General features: G+C 42.2%; 1 protein-coding gene across 1 annotated transcript in view; it reads right to left on the minus strand.

Annotated features, from left to right (window-relative positions):
• Nucleotides 1–2,853: 2,853 nt before the first annotated feature.
• The window catches only part of fam151b (family with sequence similarity 151 member B), a 32,382-nt gene continuing 10,647 nt past the window's right edge, over nucleotides 2,854–24,588 (minus strand). Inside the window, exons 5-6 of the mRNA XM_085293211.1 lie at nucleotides 6,999–7,134; nucleotides 2,854–6,440 (exon numbers count right to left, since the gene is read on the minus strand). Coding sequence (XP_085149337.1) covers nucleotides 6,299–6,440; nucleotides 6,999–7,134 — 278 coding nt within the window. The 3' untranslated portion in view covers nucleotides 2,854–6,298. The remainder of the gene's footprint in view (nucleotides 6,441–6,998; nucleotides 7,135–24,588) is intronic.

A 24,588-nucleotide genomic window follows, 5' to 3' on the forward strand; every position in this document is an offset into this window, starting at 1 on the left:
CACTGGTCACAACACATGGTCTCTCGCATTGTGGCAGTGTACAACAGAAAGACTACTGACAGTATGTGCAGCAGCAGCTGCAATGGCAAAACAATTGAATATCAAGCAGCTTGCCCTTGTCAGTTACTGATACTTTTAACTCATTACAGGTACAATCACACTCAGCCTGTAAGTTTAAAGAAGGAAATGTGTCACAATGAACACACGAGAATGGAGAATAAGGACTTTATGTCAAACCAGTGATTTATGGCTCCCTCTCAAATGATTTATAACTAAGGAAGTATTCAAAGTTAATGGCAGCCATAATTTTTAGGAATATTGTAAAAGTACAATATGTAATAAATCAGTAATAATCAATTATCATACTGTGGAGGACCATAAAATATGATTATGAAAATATGATGATGAATAAGATGTTTGAATTAAAAATGGCGTGCTGTTGTCATTTTAAGCCAAAAAGTTTACTTTTTAGACAAAAAAATGCCACCTTTTTAGACAACTGTTTTAGGGACCTATGTAGGGGGGGGTGTATGTGTGTGTGTGCGTGCGTGTGTGTGTCTGAGGTATTCACTGAGCATGTGGTCAGTTGGGGCCATCTTCCTGATGTATTCATGGATGTTTGTCATCTCATCCTGGACCGTGGTGCTGACACTCATCAGTCCCCAGCCTCCATCCTTCTGCTTAGCGTACAGCCTCAGGTTGCTGGACTTGGGGTGAAACCCTCCATGCATGGTCAGGAGCTTCCTTGTCATTTGGAAAATCACAGAATAATTAGTATTTGAGATCAACACTAACCTGTAGTTTAAAGGTGTGAGAAGTAAATGCATCACAGAAACTAAAAAGGAGCTGCTTCTCCTCTACATTTGTCCAAATAAAGTACAAGTGATTTGCAATAAAGTTGATACAAAACACACAAAAGAGATCCATGAGATGGTTCACATCATCTAAACAAGACTCGAACAGAACCTAAATTGTTAAAGTTCACTTCCTGTCTGTGGGGGGATTGTATTTTTTATTACCTGAGCTACTGTTGATGCTGTAAAAGCACCCTCACTGAAAGAGAAGTACACATTTGGAGAAACTGTGCTGTAACTTCACATATTGTAAATGTTTCTGTCATTTCTTTCAGAAAAGAAAAATAAATAAGTTATAAACTCCTTGATATGGTGATGTCAGTATTTCACACAGACATCACATGTTAAAAACAGGTAAGGTACGGTCCTCCATACAGACTGAACACACTTTGTCATAGATGTAAGAGGACTGGAAAAAAAGGTGTAATAATAAATACAACCAAAAATGTTAATAGAGTCATTTGATTTATTCTAAATTTGAAAATTGCTTTATGTCCACCATTCTTGTGACTGACAGTCTCACTGCCAGGTCACTGTTGTTGTAATTTAGTGATCTATAGATAAAACTACCGGTGTGCGATACTGCATATTTTGGAGGTGAGATGGACTCACCTGTACGGCATCTACAATCACACCTGGCCAGCTTAAAACCTGTGCTCTGCTTGTGTTGTTGTTTCTGGTGGTGATGTGTACATCTGGCAGCGAGAGAGCTGCAGCCGTTGAATGTACTGTTACAGCAACCGTGTGATTATTGTAAATGTGGACAGTGCGTGGGAAGGACTGGAGGCTGGCGGGCCAGCGGGACTTGCCAAGCTGGAGACGTAGGTCAAGGTGGGGGTCCTGCCACACCCGAGGGCGGCGTGGTCCTGCGAGCTGGCTGCCTGCCCAGCTGCCTGTGAGCCCTGGCTCACTTCCACGCCTGCTGCGTTGCCACTGCTTGCCACATGGGTGGCCCCTGGACCAGCTCTGGGTCTGCCGCTGCAGGCAGCCCCGGGAATCACTCTCGTCACCGCCGCCGCTGGATACGAAGTGGTTCATCATCAGGAACCCTCACATTAACTTTTATAGACTGGAAAGAGTTAGCGTTCATCCTCCAGCTTCACTGTGTTTATGTTATGCTAACATAGCTGTGTAGCTAGCGATCATGTAGCACATCATTATATACCAGCTAGCCCAACTTCAGTAACCCTGCAAACATCACTGCTGTTTAGTTTTCTCTCTTCATTTATGTTGGAAGTGAAACTAGCGAGCTAACTTCCTGCTAACTTCTAACTCCGTAAAAATTCATAAATTCTGTTTTCATGGATGCCTGGATGTTAAACTTCATTGTTACACCTGGTAAAGCAGCAACGCTGATCATTTTATTAAAGATGAAAGAATTTAAACAGTATTTAAGTCTCGGTAATGCTGCAGTGATCATTTGACTTTGGGACCTGAAGCTGAGTTTGAACCCGGAAACAGCTAATGAGATCAGACTTAAAGACCAGATTACAGGTACTGCACTGCAGTGATTTGTATTATAACTATTTAATGATGGCTGAGGGTCGAGGCCAACACTCTTTGAATAGAGGGGGTGGCTTAATGACACTGTATGCTTATGACACTGGGTGGCTTATGACATAAAACACTTATTTGTACGTTATAATGTTATAATTTTCTTACACTGTGTGTAATTTTTATAGACACTTTGTTCATTGTATCAATGTGTAATTATGTATCTTTGATAAATAAATTATTTAATCTTGTATTTGTGTACTTTCTGGTTATTGAATAAAAAATTAGTCACACATCCATGGCTGAAAGAAATGTTTGATGGAAAAAAGGAAACAAGTGTCTTGCTGCAGTAGTACTAGAAGTAGTACTAGTAGTCCTAGTATTGTGCAACAACGAGGCTTCAAGAGCGATCACTCTTCTGGCTTGCAAATGGTGAAATAATGTCACAGTCTTAGCTGCAAATCAGAAATCTTAGTAAATTAAAAAAATGAGTTTAAACTTTAGGTTTGGCATAGACACAGACTTTATTAATGCCACACTCAGGAAATTCACGTTACAGGAGCACAACGGTCAGTAAGAAAACGTGGATCAGAGATATATTAGAAAAATACAAAAAAATAGTGCACAAATTTGCAGCCAATAAACTCAGGGAATTTTATATCAGTATATCAGTATAAAGCTGTCTGTAATTCCTGGACAGTTCATGAAATAATTTTAAATTAAAGCTGCACTCCAGTTAACTTTAATAACTAATAACAGGTTTACAGTGGGGCAAAAAAGTATTTAGTCAGCCACCGATTGTGCAAGTTCCCCCACTTAAAATAATGACAGAGGTCAGTAATTTGGACCAGAGGTACACTTCAACTGTGAGAGACAGAATGTGAAAAAAAATCCATGAATTCACATGCTAGGATTTGTAAAGAATTTATTCGTAAATCAGGGTGGAAAATAAGTATTTGGTCACCTCAAACAAGGAAAATCTCTGGCTCTCACAGACCTGTAACGTCTTCTGTAAGAAGCTTTTCTGTCCCCCACTCGTTACCTGTATGAATGGCACCTGTTTGAACTCATCATCTGTATAAAAGACACCTGTCCACAGCCTCAAACAGTCAGACTCCAAACTCCGCCATGGCCAAGACCAAGGAGCTTTCGAAGGACACCAGGAAAAGTATTGTAGACCTGCACCAGACTGGGAAGAGTGAATCTACAATAGGCAAGCAGCTTGGTGTGAAAAAATCAACTGTGGGAGCAATCATCAGAAAATGGAAGACATACAAGACCACTGATAATCTCCCTTGATCTGGGGCTCCACGCAAGATCTCATCCCGTGGGGTCAAAATGATCATGAGAACGGTGAGCAAAGATCCCAGAACCACACGGGGGGACCTGGTGAATGACCTGCAGAGAGCTGGGACCAAAGTAACAAAGGTCACCATCAGTAACACACTACAACGGCAGGGAATCAAATCCCGCAGTGCCAGACGTGTTCCGCTGCTGAAGCCAGTGCATGTCCAGGCCCGTCTGAAGTTTGCCAGAGAGCACATGGATGATACAGCAGAGGATTGGGAGAATGTCATGTGGTCAGATGAAACCAAAGTAGAACTTTTTGGTATAAACTCAACTCGTCGTGTTTGGAGGAAGAAGAATACTGAGTTGCATCCCAAGAACACCATACCTACTGTGAAGCATGGGGGTGGAAACATCATGCTATGGGGCTGTTTTTCTGCCAAGGGGACAGGACGACTGATCCGTGTTAAGGACAGAATGAATGGGGCCATGTATCGTGAGATTTTGAGCCAAAACCTCCTTCCATCAGTGAGAACTTTGAAGATGAAACGAGGCTGGGTCTTCCAACATGACAATGATCCAAAACACACCGCCCGGGCAACAAAGGAGTGGCTCCGTAAGAAGCATTTGAAAGTCCTGGAGTGGCCTAGCCAGTCTCCAGACCTCAACCCCATAGAAAATCTGTGGCGGGAGTTGAAAGTCCGTGTTGCTCGGCGACAGCCCCAAAACGTCACTGCTCTCGAGAAGATCTGCATGGAGGAATGGGCCAAAATACCAGCTACTGTGTGTGCAAACCTGGTAAAGACCTATAGTAATCGTTTGACCTCTGTTATTGCCAACAAAGGTTATGTTACAAAGTATTGAGTTGTATTTTTGTTATTGACCAAATACTTATTTTCCACCCTGATTTACGAATAAATTCTTTACAAATCCTAGCATGTGAATTCATGGATTTTTTTTTCACATTCTGTCTCTCACAGTTGAAGTGTACCTCTGGTGCAAATTACTGACCTCTGTCATCATTTTAGGTGGGGGAACTTGCACAATCGGTGGCTGACTAAATACTTTTTTGCCCCACTGTATGTCTTAGATCTACGGACACAGCCAAAACATATTGCTTGTATAATGCTGTATTCTCTCCCAGCTTACCATTTTCTCACAATCAAAGATTAAGGATTGTGTTTTTATAGCACGTAGTAAACTATCCCCTTTTCTTCTAGGCCTTGTTGTGTGTATCTCACAAGTCAAATTATACATTAGTGATACCAAAAACATTTTGAATTTCATTTATAACCGAGATGCCAAGCTGATATCAGACATCTTATGCTCACCAGGAGCATATGTGTGATATGTGATTGGTAGCGGGCGAAGTTAGGCACGCCTATGAGGCGGAGTTGGTCTCGGGCACAAAGTTTCAAAAAAGAGGTAAGCATCACTCGGGAGCTGAGACGAGGCGAGTAAGACGGACAATTTAGGCTGTGCGCTGGATGTGAGAAGTTAGGAGTGCTGTGAGTTTGGAGGAAGACACAGGGTTTTTTCAGGAGAACACTGTTAACTTGCCTGAGGTTTGGGGGATAGACGGGAGATGCTGGGGGGTTTTCGGGATCGTGAGAGTTTGTGACTCGGACTTTGATTGTAAATTTCCTAGTTCGTATTAAACAAATGGAAATAAATAGTAATAAAGCTTTCCATCGGGGCATGCAGCCTGTATCTCCATTCTAAATATTACAAAAGCACAAGATTAACTAAGCACTAAGAACTATGGTTTAACACACACACACACACACACACACGACATTTTTGGCCATAAAAAAATAAACTTCTTTTGGCTTAAAAATTGCATTTTTTTAAAAATATTTTTAATAATCAAATAATTTTTGAATTATTGAATGAGTTATGAAATATGATCATTTTAATAATAGTTTTATTAATATGATAATTTCATGTTATTAAAAATGTTATTAATAATTTTATTAATAACATATTTTTATGACTGCCATTTGTTTTATTACGTCCTTTATTACTCATAAATCATTCGTGGGTCATAAATCACTCATTTGAAGGGGTATAACATCCCTCCTCATATGCACTTTAGCTAGTGTAACTTGAACTAAATATATTTTTAAGAGAATCTGTTAAACTCAGCTTCTGAAAGACACAAAGGCTCAGCTAAAAGGCCGTGTAAGTGAAGGAAAGTCCAACCTGTGTGGGAAAGAGCCCCCTTCTGCTCGAAACTGTCTGATTCGTCCCACTTGAAAATAGACTAACACTCTTTAATTAAAAAACAAACAAACAAAAACACAACGTGACTGGACTCGGCTGATTTGCAGATTTTTTTATCCCACCCAAAAAAAAGAATCAGTAGAGAAAACAGAAAATATTACATGCAAGTGGGCTTAGAGCATCTTTTGATTTGAAATGCACCAGGCCCAGTAACATTAATGTCATGGCCTTAATACTGTGAGGCAGACACCTTACAGTGCTGCAGAGGATCCTCATGAATAGACGATTCCTATGAGCAAGCAGTCGGTGACCGTGGGGAGGATGAACTCTGTTTTAACAGGAAGCGAGCTTCAGATAAATTCAGGATGAAGTTAGTTTCCACTTGCAGGTGCACCAGTTAATGTCACAGCCAGACAACTTCTCACTGGATTCATATGTGCTTATTGTGCTGAACTGATCCGTGCTCTTAGAGAGTCTGGCAGGTCAAAGTAAATCCTGCTCGTGGCAAACTCTTCTCTGTAGGGCAGCAAGTCCTGCAGTGAGAACTCATCACTGTGGCCCGTCCACACAGTTAGAGTGTACCTGTCAATGTCAAGGAAAAAAAGGTATTAACATATGTCAGAATGGTTTTGGAAACTCCGCCCATTTGACTTTATTCTGATTTTTTCAACTTTATTGTAACAACAGATGAAAATCTAACTTTGTGGCATTGAAACATTAAAATGGTCCAATGAAATCACAACTATGAGACGAGTGTGGATCGAGTTAAACTGTGATGCACACATGCTTCTGTCCAGTGATGACACTTTCTCTCTCACTGCTTGGCAGACAGAGATCTTATCGAAGAAGCTAAAAGGACAGTTTATGATTATATGGTAACATAACGCTTCAGCTGTGTCCCACACCAATGTGTGAGAAGTAAAAAGGAGAAACTACTGTGACTGCTTGCAGCCTACTGACTACCTCTGATCCACAATGAGGCTAATTAGACGAATACAGTGTTTGCTGATTTTGATTTGCTCTCCTTTACTGATATCGAGCATATATATGGCTTCTTCAGACAACCAGGAGACAGCAAAGAAGCCACTGCATGTTTGTGGTGTTGTTCTGAGAAAAAGGTCCGATGTGGCCGACATTCACCTGTCTGACTGCTTCAGCAGCCATGTCAGCTGGGAGAAGGACTTGGCCAGCAGAGCTGCACGTACTGGGAATGTTACGGGATGTTTAAGGTCTCTACAGATCTTCTCCATCATATGAACCATATCCCAGCTGTAGCCTGAACAAAAGAGAAACAAAACATAAACGTGTTATGTGAGATGTGTCACTATGGTCTGCTGAGGACTCACTGACTCTCGTTCTAACCTCACTCAGGAAGTGCTCTCAGGTGAGACAGGCACATGGTCCCACAGTTCCCAGTATAACAGCCAGGCATTCTTGCCTTCTTCCCCATGAAAACTCACCATGAGCTCCTTAGTGGTTCTGAACCAACATTAGCCACCTGACTGCTGGCTGACTCGGCTGTCAAGGTAGTCCATGAACATGGGTTCTTCTAGTGTCAGGATGAACTCTTATGTTGCATGCATGTATTTTCCTGGTGAGAATTTTATTTTTACTCTGCCAAGATGGTGTCAAAGAGACGGATGTTGTCCAAGACATGGAGGATGCTGGACAACACCTCCCACCCACTCCGTGATGTGCTGAGCATGCTCAATCAGAGACAGATTTATCCAAATGAGACAGAAAATAGTTCCTGCCTGTGGCTACGTCCATCTAATGTGCAGCAACAGCTGCACATCCTCTACAAAGGAGAGTGTAAGAGGGCATCTCAATTTCAGCTTTATCTACACTCTCTTCCATGTGAGATAATGGGATATTTATTTATTTATTAGAACTATTGTGTAATATACTGTAATTTTTTATTGGTACTGTAACTTGTTAGTTACTGTCCTTACTGTCTTGGAGCAACTGTGACTGCAAAGTTTCCTCTTGCATTGATAAAGTATTCTGAGTCTCCTCACTGTTCGGGTACCTAAAGGCACTGAGCTGCTGCACCACCTGCCCTTTGACCTCCAGGTGCTGAAACAGCGTGTGAGTTGTATTTGCTGACAACATGCTGCCAGGCTATTAGAGTCGGGTGCACCACCATGTTGTCTGCATATTTGAGAACTGTCATACTGTCCATATTACAGGTTATATTATACGTGTAGAGACTACATCTCCATCACCCCTCAGGTCTGTTGAGGACGCAAGATCCTCAGCTCTGGATACGCGGACCCATGCGAACCTAGAACTCCCCTAGGGTGGACACAAAGCTATATATAACAGAGTTGTTGATTTAAACAACTCTGGTTTTTAAATCAATAATAACATGAAGAGGGTTTTGTGTTTCTCAGCCTAGAACAACTACAATCTCATTTTCTGGGTTTAAGAGAGGAGAGTTCAAAACCAGAGAGAGGAGGTGTCTTATTTAAGCAGTGTCGCGCTGACCTAGTAGGTGTGGCTGTTACTCCTCTCTTCCTCCTCCTGCCCACTACCTGCTCTGTGCTGCTGCTTGCACATGGCTGCTGATTAGACCTTGTGTGCAATCTACAACTAAGCGCGGCCTGGTGCGCGCCGCTCCGCCAGGTGAGCTGAATTAGAGCAATCAAGGGCTGGCGTGCCTAGTAGACCTTAAAATGCATGCAGCAGCCATTTGACCCGGGTGCGACATACTGAGAGGACAGCAAACAAAGCACAATCCACTTTCCACTGTGAGGAAGACTTTGAGCTAGACGGGCTATCGGTAAGCTCTTGGACTCATATTTGCTGCTTATATGTTGGGGAACTATGGAAGCTCATAGAATGTGGAAATGTATTTATGCTTTGGGAAATAGTTACTGCATTTAAGTTTAAAAAACTATATTGATATTAAAATGAATGTTTAAGTTTGAATAAATTGTTTATGTAGATAGTGTTTCCCACATTTATTTTATTAATACTAAAAATAGTTACCCCAAATCCTTGGTTAAATCTTAAAACTAGTGTAAATATGTTTGGTTTAATTTTAAGGAAAATAATTCTTTGTAAAAGAAAATCCTCGGTTAAAGTCTTTATTAAAATATTTGCAAACTCTAAAATGTATACTTTAAAAATGTAATTGTTTATAAAAAGTGTAAAATGCAAGGTAGACACTTTGTGTATTTAAGAACCACAGTTTATTTCATCTTCGTTGTGTGAAATTACTCAGCTCTGTGATTAAAAACCAATGAATGTAAAACTAACTTAAACTGGGTTAAATGATGATTTAGACAAAAGTATTTAGCTTTAGCTATGTTAAATGGCTTTACTAAAGTGTATATATTTTTGTTATTTCATTTGTATTCTGTATAATGCATTTAATTTATCTGAATGAACACTAGCATCCCCAGGCTTCTACCTTTCTACCTATAAAACCCGAGAGCAGTCAAATGGTGGAAGTGGAAGCTAAATTGGCTAGTCATTCATATGTATATTAGGTCGTTACCTAGGAATTCTGGAGGGAGGGGAGTGGGGGTGAGTGATTGAGGGGGTGGGGGAGCTGCTAAAAGCTGTGAACTTCCTTTTGTGTTTCATCTTGATGCATTCTCAATCATCCAGGGAAATAAATCTCCAAAAGTCACCAACTTGGAGTGTTTCAGTTTGCCATCTTAGGGAGAAATCAACACACATGGGTGTATGTCCTTTGTTGCTGAGATTTATTGATAAAAACAGTACAAAAAACCAACCATTTGTACACATATTTACAAATGGCCTGCTGAGTGGTGCATGGAGCATGTTCATTGGTTCATGGACCTCCCTGAACTAATGGCATTTATTGCAATTGTCATCTTGTGGGGATTTAACAGGGTTCCATCTCTAAATGACTGCTGGTCAGCAAACCTGGGAAACCCACAGATAATTGGAACTATGGCACGAAACCGCTTCCAAAACATCATGCAACACCTACGCTTTGATGACAAGTCCACCCGCAGTGATCGAGCAAAGACTGATAAGTTCGCTGCAATTTCCAGTGTGTGGGGATCATTTGTCACCAACTGCATCACGTGCTACAACCCTGGTCTACATATCACCGTTGATGAACAGCTTTTCCCATCAAAGACTCGGTGCTGTTTCCTGCAGTATATTGCAAGTAAACCGGACAAGTTTGGGATCAAGTTTTGGGTGGCTTGCGACCTAAAATCCAAGTACATTTGCAATGTCTTCCCATATCTTGGCAAGGACCCCAGTCGTCCCACTGGGGAGAGACTTTCTGAAAATGTAGTAATGAGGCTGATGGAACCATTCCTAGACAAGGGCAGAAATGTTACCACGGACAATTTTTTTCACATCGCTTTCACTGGCACAAAAACTTCTTAGACGGAAAACCACCATCCTCGGCACAGTCAACAGGATTCGCAGGGAAATTCCTCAATCCACTAGACAGACAGATCGCAATGTATTCACCACTCAGGTATGTTGCAGGTCTTTTGTGGTTCTATGTTTATGTGTTTCATTGTGTGTAAAAGGGCTATGAAAATAACAATTTATCTTATTTCTTAGGTGTTTTCAACCTCTGCTGCCATGCTGACGGCGTATGCGGCCAAACGGAAGAAGACAGTCTATATTCTTAGCAGCATGCACAGCGTGGTTCAGACTGATAACACCACCAAAAGGAAGCCAAACACGGTCACCCTTTACAACAAAACAAAGTGTGGCGTGGATGTGATGGACCAGATGGTTCGGGAGTACACTGTCCGCAAAGGAACACGGCGCTGGCCAGTCGCCGTGTTTTATAACATGATTGACATGGCAGCACTGAATGCACATGTGCTGTATCAAGCATGCACCGGGACGAAGGAAAGACGGGTGGACTTCCTGGTGGCGCTTGCAACAGAGTTGGCTCACTCTCATGTAGCTGCGAAGAAGGCAAGAAAAGATCAGTTGCTTCGGGCAGAACCCTCCACACCGAGCCCTGGAAAAAGAGCCACGTGTCAGGTCAAACACAAATGCAAGAAAAATCAGGCCACTGTGCGATGTGTTCACTGCTACAGGTACACATGTGGTAAATGCAGACGACAGATACCGTGGCAGTGCCAGGATTGTGAGTGATTGCTGAAAATGTTGAAATGTACTCACTCACTTTTTATCATTATTTGTAAATATGTGTACAAATGGTTGGTTTTTTTTTTGTACTGTTTTCATCAATAAATGTCAGCAACAAAGGACATGTGTTGATTTCTCCCTAAGATGGCAAACTGAAACACTCCACTCCCAAACCCCCTCAATCACTCACCCCCACTCCCCTCCCTCCAGAATTCCTAGGTAACGACCTAATATACATATGAATGACTCCAGCATTTGACTGACTGCTCTCCGGCTTTTAAAGGTAGAAACGCAAAATGATGACTCCGCGGGGGTCTAAGGTAGAAAACCAAAATGACTGCTCTCCGGGGGTCTAAGTGTATTAATGAAATGTTTTTTGTGTTGAAAGGTTTTTCACCTACCTACCTATCCACTATCTAACTAGCTGTTCAAAATAAAGTGAGTGAAACCCAAAGTCTGGTCTTTTTCAAGTGTGGGCACCTCACAGACAGAACACTTGACAAGCAGTGATAAGAATGATGAACATGTCTCTCAGTGTGTCACTTGCAGATGGGGAAATAGACCTGGATCAATTTCCCACATGCAGCGGTCGGAAGAAAATTATAGGTTAACATCTTTAGAAACACTCAGGCCGAGTTTTGACTGAATTGTTTACAGCTTCACTTCTATGTGTTAATTGCCCCTTGGGGATAAATAAAGTCTTTCTGATTCCTCATCCTGAAAAGCGAGCTCCAAGGACGCTAACTTCTCCTTGAAGACAAGAAATGCAGTTCCAGAAAGCAACAACATGGCAGTCCAAGAGACAACAGCAGTCTTGAGCAGAGAGACCCAGCAGCAGCAGTACAGGGAGTGCAGAATTATTAGGCAAATGAGTATTTTGTCCACATCATCCTCTTCATGCATGTTGTCTTACTCCAAGCTGTATAGGCTCGAAAGCCTACTACCAATTAAGCATATTAGGTGATGTGCATCTCTGTAATGAGAAGGGGTGTGGTCTAATAATAATAATGGATTGGATTTATATAGCGCTTTTCAAGGCACCCAAAGCGCTTTACAATACCACTATTCATTCACTCTCACATTCATACACTGGTGGAGGCAAGCTACAGTTGTAGCCACAGCTGCCCTGGGGCAGACTGACAGAAGCGAGGCTGCCATATCGCGCCATCGGCCCCTCTGGCCAACACCAGTAGGCAAGTAGGGTAAAGTGTCTTGCCCAGGGACACAACGACCAGGACAGAGAGCCCAGGGATCGGCGACCTTCCGGTTACAGATGCGATTCCCAACCCCCTGAGCCACGGTCGCCCTTTAGGACCGTGACATCAACACCCTATATCAGGTGTGCATAATTATTAGGCAACGTCCTTTCCTTTGGCAAAATGGGTCAAAAGAAGGACTTGACAGACTCAAATAGTGAGATATCTTGCAGAGGGATGCAGCAGTCTCAAAATTGCAAAGCTTCTGAAGCGTGATCATCGAACAATCAAGCGTTTCATTCAAAATAGTCAACAGGGTCGCAAGAAGCGTGTGGAAAAACCAAGGCGCAAAATAACTGCCCATGAACTGAGAAAAGTCAAGCGTGCAGCTGCCAAGATGCCACTTGCCACCAGTTTGGCCATATTTCAGAGCTGCAACATCACTGGAGTGCCCAAAAGCACAAGGTGTGCAATACTCAGAGACATGGCCAAGGTAAGAAAGGCTGAAAGACGACCACCACTGAACAAGACACACAAGCTGAAACGTCAAGACTGGGCCAAGAAATATCTCAAGACTGGTTTTTCTAAGGTTTTATGGACTGATGAAATGAGAGAGTCTTGATGGGCCAGATGGATGGGCCCGTGGCTGGATTGGTAAAGGGCAGATAGCTCCAGTCCGACTCAGACGCCAGCAAGGTGGAGGTGGAGTACTGGTTTGGGCTGGTATCATCAAAGATGAGCTTGTGGGGCCTTTTCGGGTTGAGGATGGAGTCAAGCTCAACTCCCAGTCCTACTGCCAGTTTCTGGAAGACACCTTCTTCAAGCAGTGGTACAGGAAGAAGTCTGCATCCTTCAAGAAAAACATGATTTTCATGCAGGACAATGCTCCATCACACGCGTCCAAGTACTCCACAGCGTGTCTGGCAAGAAAGGGTATAAAAGAAGAAAAACTAATGACATGGCCTCCTTGTTCACCTGATCTGAACCCCATTGAGAACCTGTGGTCCATCATCAAATGTGAGATTTACAAGGAGGTGCCTCGGGAAAACGGGTAGCAACACACATCAGCTTTTAATTTCATGTCTAAGATTTTTGCTCAAGTTTTGCAATCACTTGGCATTAAACATCAGAAATCTAGTGCCTATCATCCGGAGTCACAAGGTGCGCTTGAGCGGTTTCATCAGACGTTGAAATTTATGATGCGGAAATTTTGCCTTGAGTCTGAAAAGGAGTGGGATGAGGGGTTGCCGCTGCTCCTTTTAGCTGTGAGGGAAAGCGTGCAGGAGTCGCTAGGATTTAGCCCTGTTGAGCTGGTGTTCGGTCACACAGTGCGTGGCCCGTTGCGACTGCTCAAGGAGAACTTCCTGTCTGACACAGATGCTCCTAAGGAAATTTGTTAGATTATGTGAGTTCTTTTAGAGAGCGTTTGCATAAGGCATGTGCAATCGCACACAATGCTCTCGTTGCAGCGCAGGGTAAGATGAAGAGGAAGTTTGATGTGAAAGCTGTGCAGAGGAAATTTGAGGTTGGTGATAAAGTTTTAACACTTCTACCGGTCCCTGGATCTTCCCTCCAGGCAAAGTTCAGTGGTCCGTATACGGTGCAGGCGAAATTGAGTGACACGGATTATGTCATTGACACCCCAGAGCGAAGGAAAAAGTGTCGTGTGTGTCATATTAATATGATGAAGCCCTACTTTGCTGGTGGTGTGTCAACAGTTGCGACTGTGGGGGTGCCAGGTTCCGAAGCCCAGTATGACCCAGTAGGTGATGATTTGGTTTTCGGTTGTGCTGTGGGCTGCGCACGACTTAGGAATTCTGAAATTCTATGTGATTTAAGGTCATATTTAACTGAGGTAGATGATGATGTCCGAAATGACGTGTGTCGGTTGATTGAGAATCATCCTAATCTTTTCTCGGACACTCCATCCTGTACCACCGTGTTGGAGCATGATATCGATGTGGGGGACCATCCTCCAATCAAACAACATGCCTACCAGGTGAATCCCACTAAACGTGCTCTTTCCCAGACAGAAGTCTCTTATCTGTTGGAAAATTGTCTTGCTGTCCCTAGCTCTAGTGCGTGGAGTTCCCCGTGTCTCCTAGTGCCTAAAGCGGATAAGACCCCACGGTTTTGTACAGATTTTCGGAAGGTGAACAGTGTGACCAAACCTGACTCCTATCCTCTTCCCAGAATGGAGGATTGTGTCAATAGTAACGAACGTCACAGAACCGACCCTAAGCTGGACTTGTTAAAGGGCTATTGGCAAGTTCCTCTAACATCACGTGCGGCCGAGATCTCTGCTTTTGTTACTCCTGACCATTTTCTCCAGTACACTGTCATGCCTTTCGGGTTGCGCAACGCTCCCGCCACATTCCAACGGCTCATGAATATCGTGCTGGGCGGCGTCCGCAAGTGTGAACATGACTGTCCAAAACATCTAGAAAGGAGATGTCTTTGATTTTGGGAAGGGGGGTGTTACGGCTGTGGCCATGAGGACCCTGTGTGGGCTGTTTTCTTTCTGTGTTTCTGTACTGTGCTTAAGACTCTTTCCAGGTCCCTCCCCTAATGAAGAGTAGTGAGCGGCTGATTGGACCATGGAGCGGGTGACTACCTTCAAAAAGCCGCTCTGACAGCTCCACAGAGAGAGGGAGAGAGAGTGGAGCGAGCGAGTAGCTTGGCAGCCGGTGCGGCCCTGACCCTGGTTTTCCCAGCCTGTACTTTTATTGTGTATTTGTGTGAGCGTGAACTGCTGGAGCCGCTCCTGGTGCATTAGCTGAGAGCTTAGGCACTCTTGGGCTGAAGCGGAAGGGGTGAGCCGCCTTTTCTTTTGGAATCGTTTTCTCCTGTTTTCCGGGTTAGGGAGCGAAGGATAGCGCTGTCATTTGTTTGTTCTGTTTCTTTCCTAGGGTTTAGTTAGTTTTCTTTGGTGGGACTTAGTTGGTTTTGTTTATTATTTTGGCCTGGGCTCACCCTGGAGCTATGCTTCTTTTCCTTAAATAAAATCACCTTTTTACTCACAACTGGTTTGGGATGTTTGGCTTGGGAACCAGGGCGGGGATTTGTCTCTCTCTCTCCTCCAACCTTATGTGCGTCCCTACACGCCTAGACTAAGGGCGTAACAGGAGGGAAAACAGTACACCTCTCTGAACAGTGTCTGGGAGGCTGTGGTTGCTGCTGCACGCAATGTTGATGGAGAACAGATCAAAACACTGACAGAATCCATGGATGGCAGGCTTTTGAGTGTCCTTGCAAAGAAAGGTGGCTATATTGGTCTCTGATTTGTTTTTGTTTTTGAATGTCAGAAATGTATATTTGTGAATGTGGAGATGTTATATTGGTTTCACTGGTAAAAATAAATAATTGAAATGGGTATATATTTGTTTTTTGTTAAGTTGCCTAATAATTATGCACAGTAATAGTCACCTGCACACACAGATATCCCCCTAAAATAGCTAAAACTAAAAACAAACTAAAAACTACTTCCAAAAACATTCAGCTTTGATATTAATGAGTTTTTTGGGTTCATTGAGAACATGGTTGTTGTTCAAGAATAAAATGATTCCTCAAAAATACAACTTGCCTAATAATTCTGCACTCCCTGTATGTGCAAAACGGCATCTGAGAGAAAGGGAACCCATCTTCTGATTGGATGGATGGACATGCGTTTCCAGCAAGCTGCAACTTCACTGTGTGTGACTGGTCTTTGAGAAGACTGTCTGAGTTTGACATTTTCCATGTTTGGAGTGAAATGGCAATGAACGAGACAGTGGGGACTGCACAGGACAAAGCTGAAGCTGGAATGCTGCAAGGGGGAGAGGAGATCAAAGTGGACAGAGCAGGTGAGGACCCAGAGGAATGCTGTTGTTTAGAGTGGGAAATTAAATTTGGGTTGGCGAACCTGGGAGGAAAATGACTGCTTTAAGTGGGAAAATTGAGAAGGAGTCTAAGACACTGCAGAGAGAAAGGTACACAAAATCACACACAAACAGAAAATGCATTAACCATACTAACACATACAATGAAACTCATGAAGACCAGACAGCATCTTCAGCATGTTACTGTTTGTCATCTTGTCCAGTTCACTTAGTAAGATGAGAAGTGATACATAGACCACTGGACTGATATTATAGTAGGACAGATGATTAAATTATAGCAGGGGCAAACAGAATGCTGAAGAGGGGTCTGAATGACTGAGGCTAATAGGTTGTTGAGTTTCTTGTTTCTGATGTGTGGAGGAAAGTTTTAACATGGCACACACCTGATTACATCAGAAGAAACTCGTGATCTAATAAGACATTAGGGTTATTTTGTGAGGTGTGTGGCTGATGGATGCTTTGAGATAATCTCTGTCGTTTGAGAGATCTGCACGATTAGAACAGAAAGCGCTATACAACATGTTGTCGGGAAAACGGTCGCAAAGTGAGCTTTTCCATATTAAAATGGGCTTGGGGGAAAGCCACTTATTTGGGACAATCAGAGAGCGAGACCGGTTTAAAAGGATTCTTTTTACTTTCTAAAGTGGCGTCATATTGCTGAAAGTGGGAACGAAATGCGACAAGATGTAAATGCTACTATCAGCAATGAATAATAAAAAAAATGGGGAACTGACTGGACTGACAAAAGTTTGACAGAAGTTGACTGACTTAGCACCAACATGCAGGATTGCACCTCCACCCAGATGTGAAGGGTGGATGTATGGATGTGTGTTTCTTTATTGCAGGAGCAGGAGGATGACAGAGACCAGAGGGGGAGTTTTTAGGGTCACATGAGAGTGTGGGCCCTGCAGACTTTAACCTTTAACTGCTACTTTTCTGGGTAACTGATGTTGTGTGAGGAAACTGTGTTTACAGCCTGTGTGTTGGTTATGCTATTACACTGTGTTGTTGAGAAAATGTTGAACATTACAGCAGGGGAATGAGCATTCAATGTGAGACACATACTGTGTTGAAACCAATGTCACTCTTTTCACGGCAGATTGTTAACTTTCTGGCCTTTTACAGCACCTCTGGAATCTGGTGACCCATGCCTGACCTCCAGGATGCTGCTGCTGATGTTTGTTTCTCTCTAAGAGCGCTTGTGGAGGATTCAGCACAGACAGACAAGTGACAACAGAGCAGATGTGCAGTGATTATAGAACATTTTAGTGTTCGGCTCATTATCTGACCATCATTGAGCTCATAGAGGTAAAATAAGTGAGTGACATTGCTTAAGGAAAGCGTCATGGTCCTGAGTCTCCTGACTCAGTGTTTTGTGTTTCTTTATGCTTTTGTTTATCCTGAGTATGTACTCCGTTATGATTTGCATTTGTTAGGTTTGTGTTCTGTGCCTGCCCTGGTCCCACTTCTGTGTTCCACGGTGTTCTGTTCCTCCGTCTGCGTCTCTCTGCCCCGCACCCCGTTTCTTATGATCTCAGGTTTGTCATTTAGTTTACCCAGTTCAGGTTTCTCCAGTCATTTGTCATTCCTCACTGCCTGTTTTGTCTTTCCGTTACTGGTAAATAAACGTCACTAGCATTATCATCTACTGCCTGCATTTTGGGTCCTTTCTCCCTCCAACACCACACGGCTCACCTCGGCAGCCGTGACAGAAAGTCAATGATTACAGTAGTGTGGAATAAGCACAGCACAAATTCTATTCAAAGCAAAAAATAAAGACCTGCCAAGAAATATTCAGAGTATGGTTTTTTTGAAAGAAGGAAGTTATAATTTAAGGGGTTTTTGTAACTTCAAAACAATGAAGGTACGTACTACAAGAAAAGGCTTTTGTGTTTCTGTTCATGGAGTGAAACTATGGAACAGTCTGAAAATGGAATTAAAGCAACGTCCAAACATAAAACTGTTCAAAAAGAGTTATAAAAATATGATCTTTTTGAACTATAAAGAAAAGGAAAATATTGAAATTAATTGAATGTCTCTATTTAAAAAAAAACAAAAAAAAAAAACAAACTCATGATGTGATATTATAGTATATAGTATATCAGAAATTTGTTCACTATTTTTATTACAAATTATATCAGTAAGGAAGCTGACTAAATATTAACTGATAATTTATGGTAAAGGGGTGGGATTAAATAAAGTGTTTACTTCCTCCCTTTCAACATGTAAATTAATCAGAATGGTTTTTTTTGTATGTATTTTTTTCTCTCTTATTTTCTTTTCTAAATGTACCTGTATATTGTTCACATGTTGAAATAAATTACCAATCAATCAAACACATGGGATGATCCATGATTTGGAGAAATTATGGTGATAGTTGTGGTTTAATGATTTGGAATAAACTGTGTTGACACTTGTCTCTGTGGCGCTGAGTGCTTTATTATTATGAGCTACAGTTGCTTGCAATTGTGAAGTTTGTTTTAACTTACAGAGTTTGTCTTACAGGCAATAATGACAGTCTGTTAAGTTGAACAGACTTAACATTTAACCATTGGCTAATGTTTTTCCTTAATACAGGGTAGTGTTATGATCCAGTGATGTGTTTGTTTTGTGTTACTCCTCCCACCAGAGGATGGCTGTGGGTATCTTTCCCCTTTTTTTTTTCCTAGGAGGTGGACACCTGGGCGTGGCTGTTAGGGATCTGGGTGGAATCTCTGCCTATCCTCGGATTGGATAATTGATGGATCACCTCCAGTATTTAACTACCGGATGACAGCCACCTGGCCCCTCTCCCCGAACCTCCACCACTTAACCAAGAACCTGTGTGTTGATTTACTGCAGTGTAGAGTTTTCGTGTGTATGTCTGGCGTTATTATGTCCATTTTGTAAATAGCTGTAAATAGATTTGTCAAGTAGCGATCGTACGTTTTGTTCACTTTGTATATATCCTTCACTGCAGCAGCGTAGTAGGCGTGAGAAGCCATTTTTGTTGAATAAGTTTTCTCCTGTTTTCTCATTAGAAAGCTAGGTAAGTGAATTGTCTTTTGTTTGGTTTTTTTCACATTGTGTAGGGAAGCGCAGGGACCACGAGGGAGTTTTGTTTGTTATTTTTGGCATCGCTCACTGCCGAAGTAAATAAATGGCTGCTTAGCACTTTAAAAGGTATCATTGTTGGTGTTCTTGCTTGGGTGGGGTGTGGATGGGCAAACTTCTTGTTGCGTTTAATTACTTGCCTAGACTAAAAACGTAACAGTAGAGATGGACCGATCCGATATTACATATCGGTCCGATACCGACCTAAATTACTGGATCGGATATCGGAGAAAAATAAAAAATGTAATCGATCCATTAAATATCACGAAAGCACCTCACAAAACTTGCAACACGCCGTAACTCACCTCAGAACGTTAGCACGTCGGAGCAGTATGCATCACGTAATAGAGCAGCTGTGGCATGTGGGACCTGTCGGTGGTCTGGATAGCATGTGGAGCTTCGCTAGCAACCCGGCATTTCATCTCCGACAAAGTTATCCCCGAGAGAAGTAAAGCAAGTGTGTAAGTCCATCTCTGAATGTTTGTAAAGCATTCCTGCGTTAAGCTTAACAAGCGACTGCCTCTTCTTGCTGCTACTTCAATCATGAAACTGCTTAATAATCAGCTGATCGGCTTTTCTGTCGCGAGTCCGTGTCTCTAGTTTGTTTTTGGCCCACTTTGCACCAGAAAGAGGAAACCAGCGGCTGAACAACAGCAGCACGTTTAAGCTTGATCAGCTGTTGTTAGAATTTATTTAATATTACTTTCTACACCAGGATCTTTTTCTATGTAGCTGACGCTGGTAACTGTGCAGGGGCGGATCTAGCAAAGTTTAGCCAGGGGGGCCGATAGGGCATTAACAGGGAAAAGGGGGCACAAAGACATACTTTTCTTTCTTATTCTCATTTAAAATGTCGAGCTTTTAATAAATAATAATAATAATAATAATAATAATGGATTGGATTTATATAGCGCTTTTCAAGGCACCCAAAGCGCTTTACAATGCCACTATTCATTCACTCTCACATTCACACACTGGTGGAGGCAAGCTACGGTTGTAGCCACAGCTGCCCTGGGGCAGACTGACAGAAGCGAGGCTGCCATATCACGCCATCGGCCCCTCTGGCCAACACCAGTAGGCAAGTAGGGTAAAGTGTCTTGCCCAAGGACACAACGACCAGGACAGAGAGCCCCGGGATCGAACCGGCGACCACGGTCGCCCCCAATTATCTGACTCTTACACCCAAAGTTTTAATTTGATGTAAAATGAATAGAAGTCAATTACTGTGTATAGTGACTATTAAGTCTAATATATATACCCTAGTAAGCTATAGTACTTTTTCCTTTGGAAAGGTACCATCTGTGCAGTCTGCAATTTTGTTGAAGAAAGATGTTGAATCTATTTAATATTTCTTGAAAAATAATTTATTTCTGTGCATTTTTTTTCACACTGCATCAAATTAAGGTTGATTACGTCGATTAAGCATCATGAGGTGGAGCGTGAGGGGTGGTTCCCTATTTTTTATTTATTTATTTTTGTTGTTGCTGGGAGTTGGAACCCTATTAGTTAGGGTGCTTAATATTTACGCTAAGTACTCTTTAAAATACCAGAATAGGGAGGATGGTGTAGGTTTAAGTTTATTAGATTGATCAGTATTGCTGAACTATGAAATATTTTTTTTTGCATACAGGTATAACAGAATAGCTTTAGTGTAGTTGTTGTTTTAAACTTGAGTATGAACTTATACAAAATGCAGCAAGATATTTTAAAAAAACAGTTTTGTTGATTAAAAAACACTATATCGGATTCATATCGGTATCAGCAGATATCCAAATTTATGATATCGGTATCGGTATCGGACATAAAAAAGTGGTATCGTGCCATCTCTAATACAGGGTTACAGGTTTGTAGTGGAGCTACTCCAAGGGAGAAGCCCTAAGAATTTTTAAGTGAGAATGTGAAACTGTTTTGTGCATCTCTAATTGTGTGGAGTTGATGCATGGCAAGGATCATGAGGCAAAAGAGGGTTTTTGGGGAGTTTTCATTTTTTAAATTGCAGGTGGCATGAGGTGAAGTGATGGAAGAAGAGGCTGAGATGCAGATGGAAGCTGAGACCAGGAGAGAGGCTTCAAGAGGATCAGTGAGGAGCAGAGACCACTTCCAGCACAGCTGACAACCCACAGAGGGCTGTGCCGCTGGGCTCCCTAGAGATCATCGAAAGGAGATTGTGGACAGCAGCAAAATCCAAAATAAAGTGAAAGAGGTTCGACGTTGACGGTGAGGAAGCAAGCAAGCAATTTATTTATATAGCGCTTTCAGATCAGCCACCAGCTGAACACAAAGTGCTGTACACTTGACATGCCAAGCATGATACATTGAGCATGTTAAAAAAAAAATAAAAAAAAATTGAGAAAAAAAATAAAAAATAAAAATGAGGGAAAAAAAAAAAAAAAAAAAAAAAAAAAATATATATATATATATATATATATATATATATATATATATATATATATATATATATATATATATATATATATATATATATATATATATATATATATATATACATACACACACACACACACACACACACACACACTCTTACTTAAAACAATAAAATCAGGGTCAGACTGTGTCATAAGCCAAAGAGTAAAAATGGGTTTTAAGACGTGTTTTAAAAGTGGACAGTGAAGGGGCCTCTCTAATGTGCTGGGAAAGATTGTTCCACAGATTAGGAGCAGCAATAGAGAAGGCCCGATCCCCTCTGAGCTTTCTCTTGGACCTGGGTACCTCCAGGAGCAGCTTGTCAGCTGACCTGAGAGACCTGGGGGGTGAGTAAGGATGCAGAAGCTCAGAGAGGTAAGTTGGGGCAAGACCATTTAAACATTTAAACACAAACATGAGAATTTTAAAATGAACTCTAAGATATACAGGCAGCCAATGGAGTGAAGCCAGGATGGGAGTTATTTGCTCTCTTTTACGAGTTCTGGTTAAAAGTCGTGCAGCAGAATTTTGGACCAGCTGCAGACGAGAGAGAAGATGCTGACTAACTCCACAATATAGTGCATTACAGTAATCTAAACGACATGAAATAAAAGCATGGATTACCGTTTCAAGATGCGGCCTGGATAATAATAATAATAATAATAATGGGTTGGATTTATATAGCGCTTTTCAAGGCACCCAAAGCGCTTTACAATACCACTATTCAATCACTCTCACATTCATACACTGGTGGAGGCAAGCTACAGTTGTAGCCACAGCTGCCCTGGGGCAGACTGACAGAAGCGAGGCTGCCATATCGCGCCATCGGCCCCTCTGGCCAACACCAGTAGGCAGTAGGGTAAAGCGTCTTGCCCAGGGACACAACGACCAGGACAGAGAGCCCAGGGATCGAACCGGCGACCTTCCGGTTACAGATGCGATTCCCAACCCCCTGAGCCACGGTCGCGGATAAAATAGGTCTTATCTTTGCCAAGCGCCTTAGATGATAAAAACTGGACTTGACACAACCCCTAATTTGACTGTCTAATTTAAAATCACTGTCCATCTTAAAACCCAGGTTTGTAGCAACAGATTTAAAATACTCTGCCAGGGGTCCCAAATCAATAGCGGAGGGTTCACAAGGTCCACTAGGACCAAACAGAATGACCTCAGTTTTGCTGGAATTGCATCTTAGAAAGTTTAGGGACATCCAAGATTTAATGTCTTCTAGACATGCTAAAAGTGGCTTAATAGAGAAGGCCTCTTTCTGCTTCAGAGGCAGATAGATCTGACAGTCGTCAGCATAGCAGTGGAAGGATATTCCATGCCTTCTGAGGATGGTTCCCAGGGGCTGTAAATATAATGAAAAAAGAAGAGGCCCTAAAATTGAGCCCTGCGGGACCCCAGACTGAAAAGTGGCAGAGGAAGACTCATACCCTAAAAAGTTAACACTAAAAGTTCTGTCACAAAGATAAGACCTAAACCAAGACAACTAGAGTGTAAGATTTGCTCTACCCTAAACCTTCAGGGTAGAGCAAGAAACCGAGGGATGAAGGGAGCGTGCCAAGCGACAGCGCAGAAGGAGATCAGCGATGAAATTATGACTCTGTAAACAGCACAGACACCAGAAGCCGTGACTGTGACGGGAAATGACTGACAGCAATTTCCCCAGGAGGATCACCTAATGCTGTTTCACTGTGCCATGCAGACTTTGACACTCTGAAGAGGTTTCCTGTGTGTCATTGTTGTTGTCATTTGCATCATGAGCACTTCTACAAAGCTGGCTGAAATTTTGATGACTGTATCACCCCACAGGAAGAACGCCTGAAGTCAGGAGATGGGGGTTGATAGAGGCCATAAAAAGGAAGTGCTGGTCCAACCCACAGTGAGGGGGCTGCTGACCAGGCCTACAGCTTTGAAGATAGCTCAGAAAGCCACCTGAATAGACAACAACACCAACTGCTGTGTTTGCATGCCCATGTGTACATACACTTGGACTCTGGCCGTATGGACAATGATACGAATGGAGAAAGCGCTGCAGAACTCAATGACTCTGCAGAGGAATCTACACCGGCAGGAAATGCACCACAAGGCTGGAATGATTTTGGAAGTGTTAATTCCTCTTTTTGGACTGTTAACTTTCATTTTCTTACTTGTAGGATGCAGTTTACCATGTGTGAGATCAATGAGAAATAGGATAACTGCTAACACATTTATCAACTGTTTGCTTTTACAGTAATATGAGGTGAATGATAGGACAGAGGATTTGTGTAAATGATGTATGGTTGAATAATTTAAAGGACAAAAAGGACAAACAGGACTGTTAGGGTGATTTTGATAATAGCTGTCATTGTTGTACTTAAATTCGTAAACTGCATGTTGAGATATTTTTCTGTTCCTCCATCAGCAGGAAGTCACACAAACACACACACGTGCTTGCACATGCACACACACACAGTGCCTGACACACCACAGGGGTTTTACAATGGGTGGTGCTTGTGTAAACGGTATGCATCTAATTAAAAGGTGGCAAGCAAAGGCTGGGGGCGGAGTCGTCTGAGTCAAGTGCAGAGTTGCAGCTCTGAGATCCGACCAGGCTTCCCTTTTAAGTTAAATACTGTTTAAGCTGATGTCTTGCTTTCTTCACAGGTGATAACTCTCTGAACCAGCGGGGCCTGCAAGCCCAGACCCAACATTTACATTTCTTCACTATTGAACAGCAGTTAGGCTTTTTAGTGACATCATCCTAAAACCCTCAAATATGGGTGACAATACTAAAAGGTCCTAAATGTGCTGGTGGCATCACCTCCCACTAATCTGAATTAGGGGTGGGTTCTGATTATCGATTTTCTGATTACAATCGATTCCAGTTTGAATAACGCAATATCGATTCATTAAATCCTGAATCGATTTTTACATATAAACGTATTTTACCTGAGACACCAGAATCTCAGGTTAAACCTCTCAAATTTCCAACAACCACCAAACAGCTAAAACAGTAAACGAGAGCAGGAACACGGATTCTGCACAAAGACGTAA

The sequence above is a fragment of the Mchenga conophoros genome, linkage group LG12 (genome assembly GCF_057382185.1).
Source record: "Mchenga conophoros isolate Kocher_MC1m ecotype Shallow Benthic linkage group LG12, M_conophoros_male_GT1.1, whole genome shotgun sequence".
In the NCBI taxonomy this organism is placed as follows: Eukaryota; Metazoa; Chordata; class Actinopteri; order Cichliformes; family Cichlidae; genus Mchenga; species Mchenga conophoros.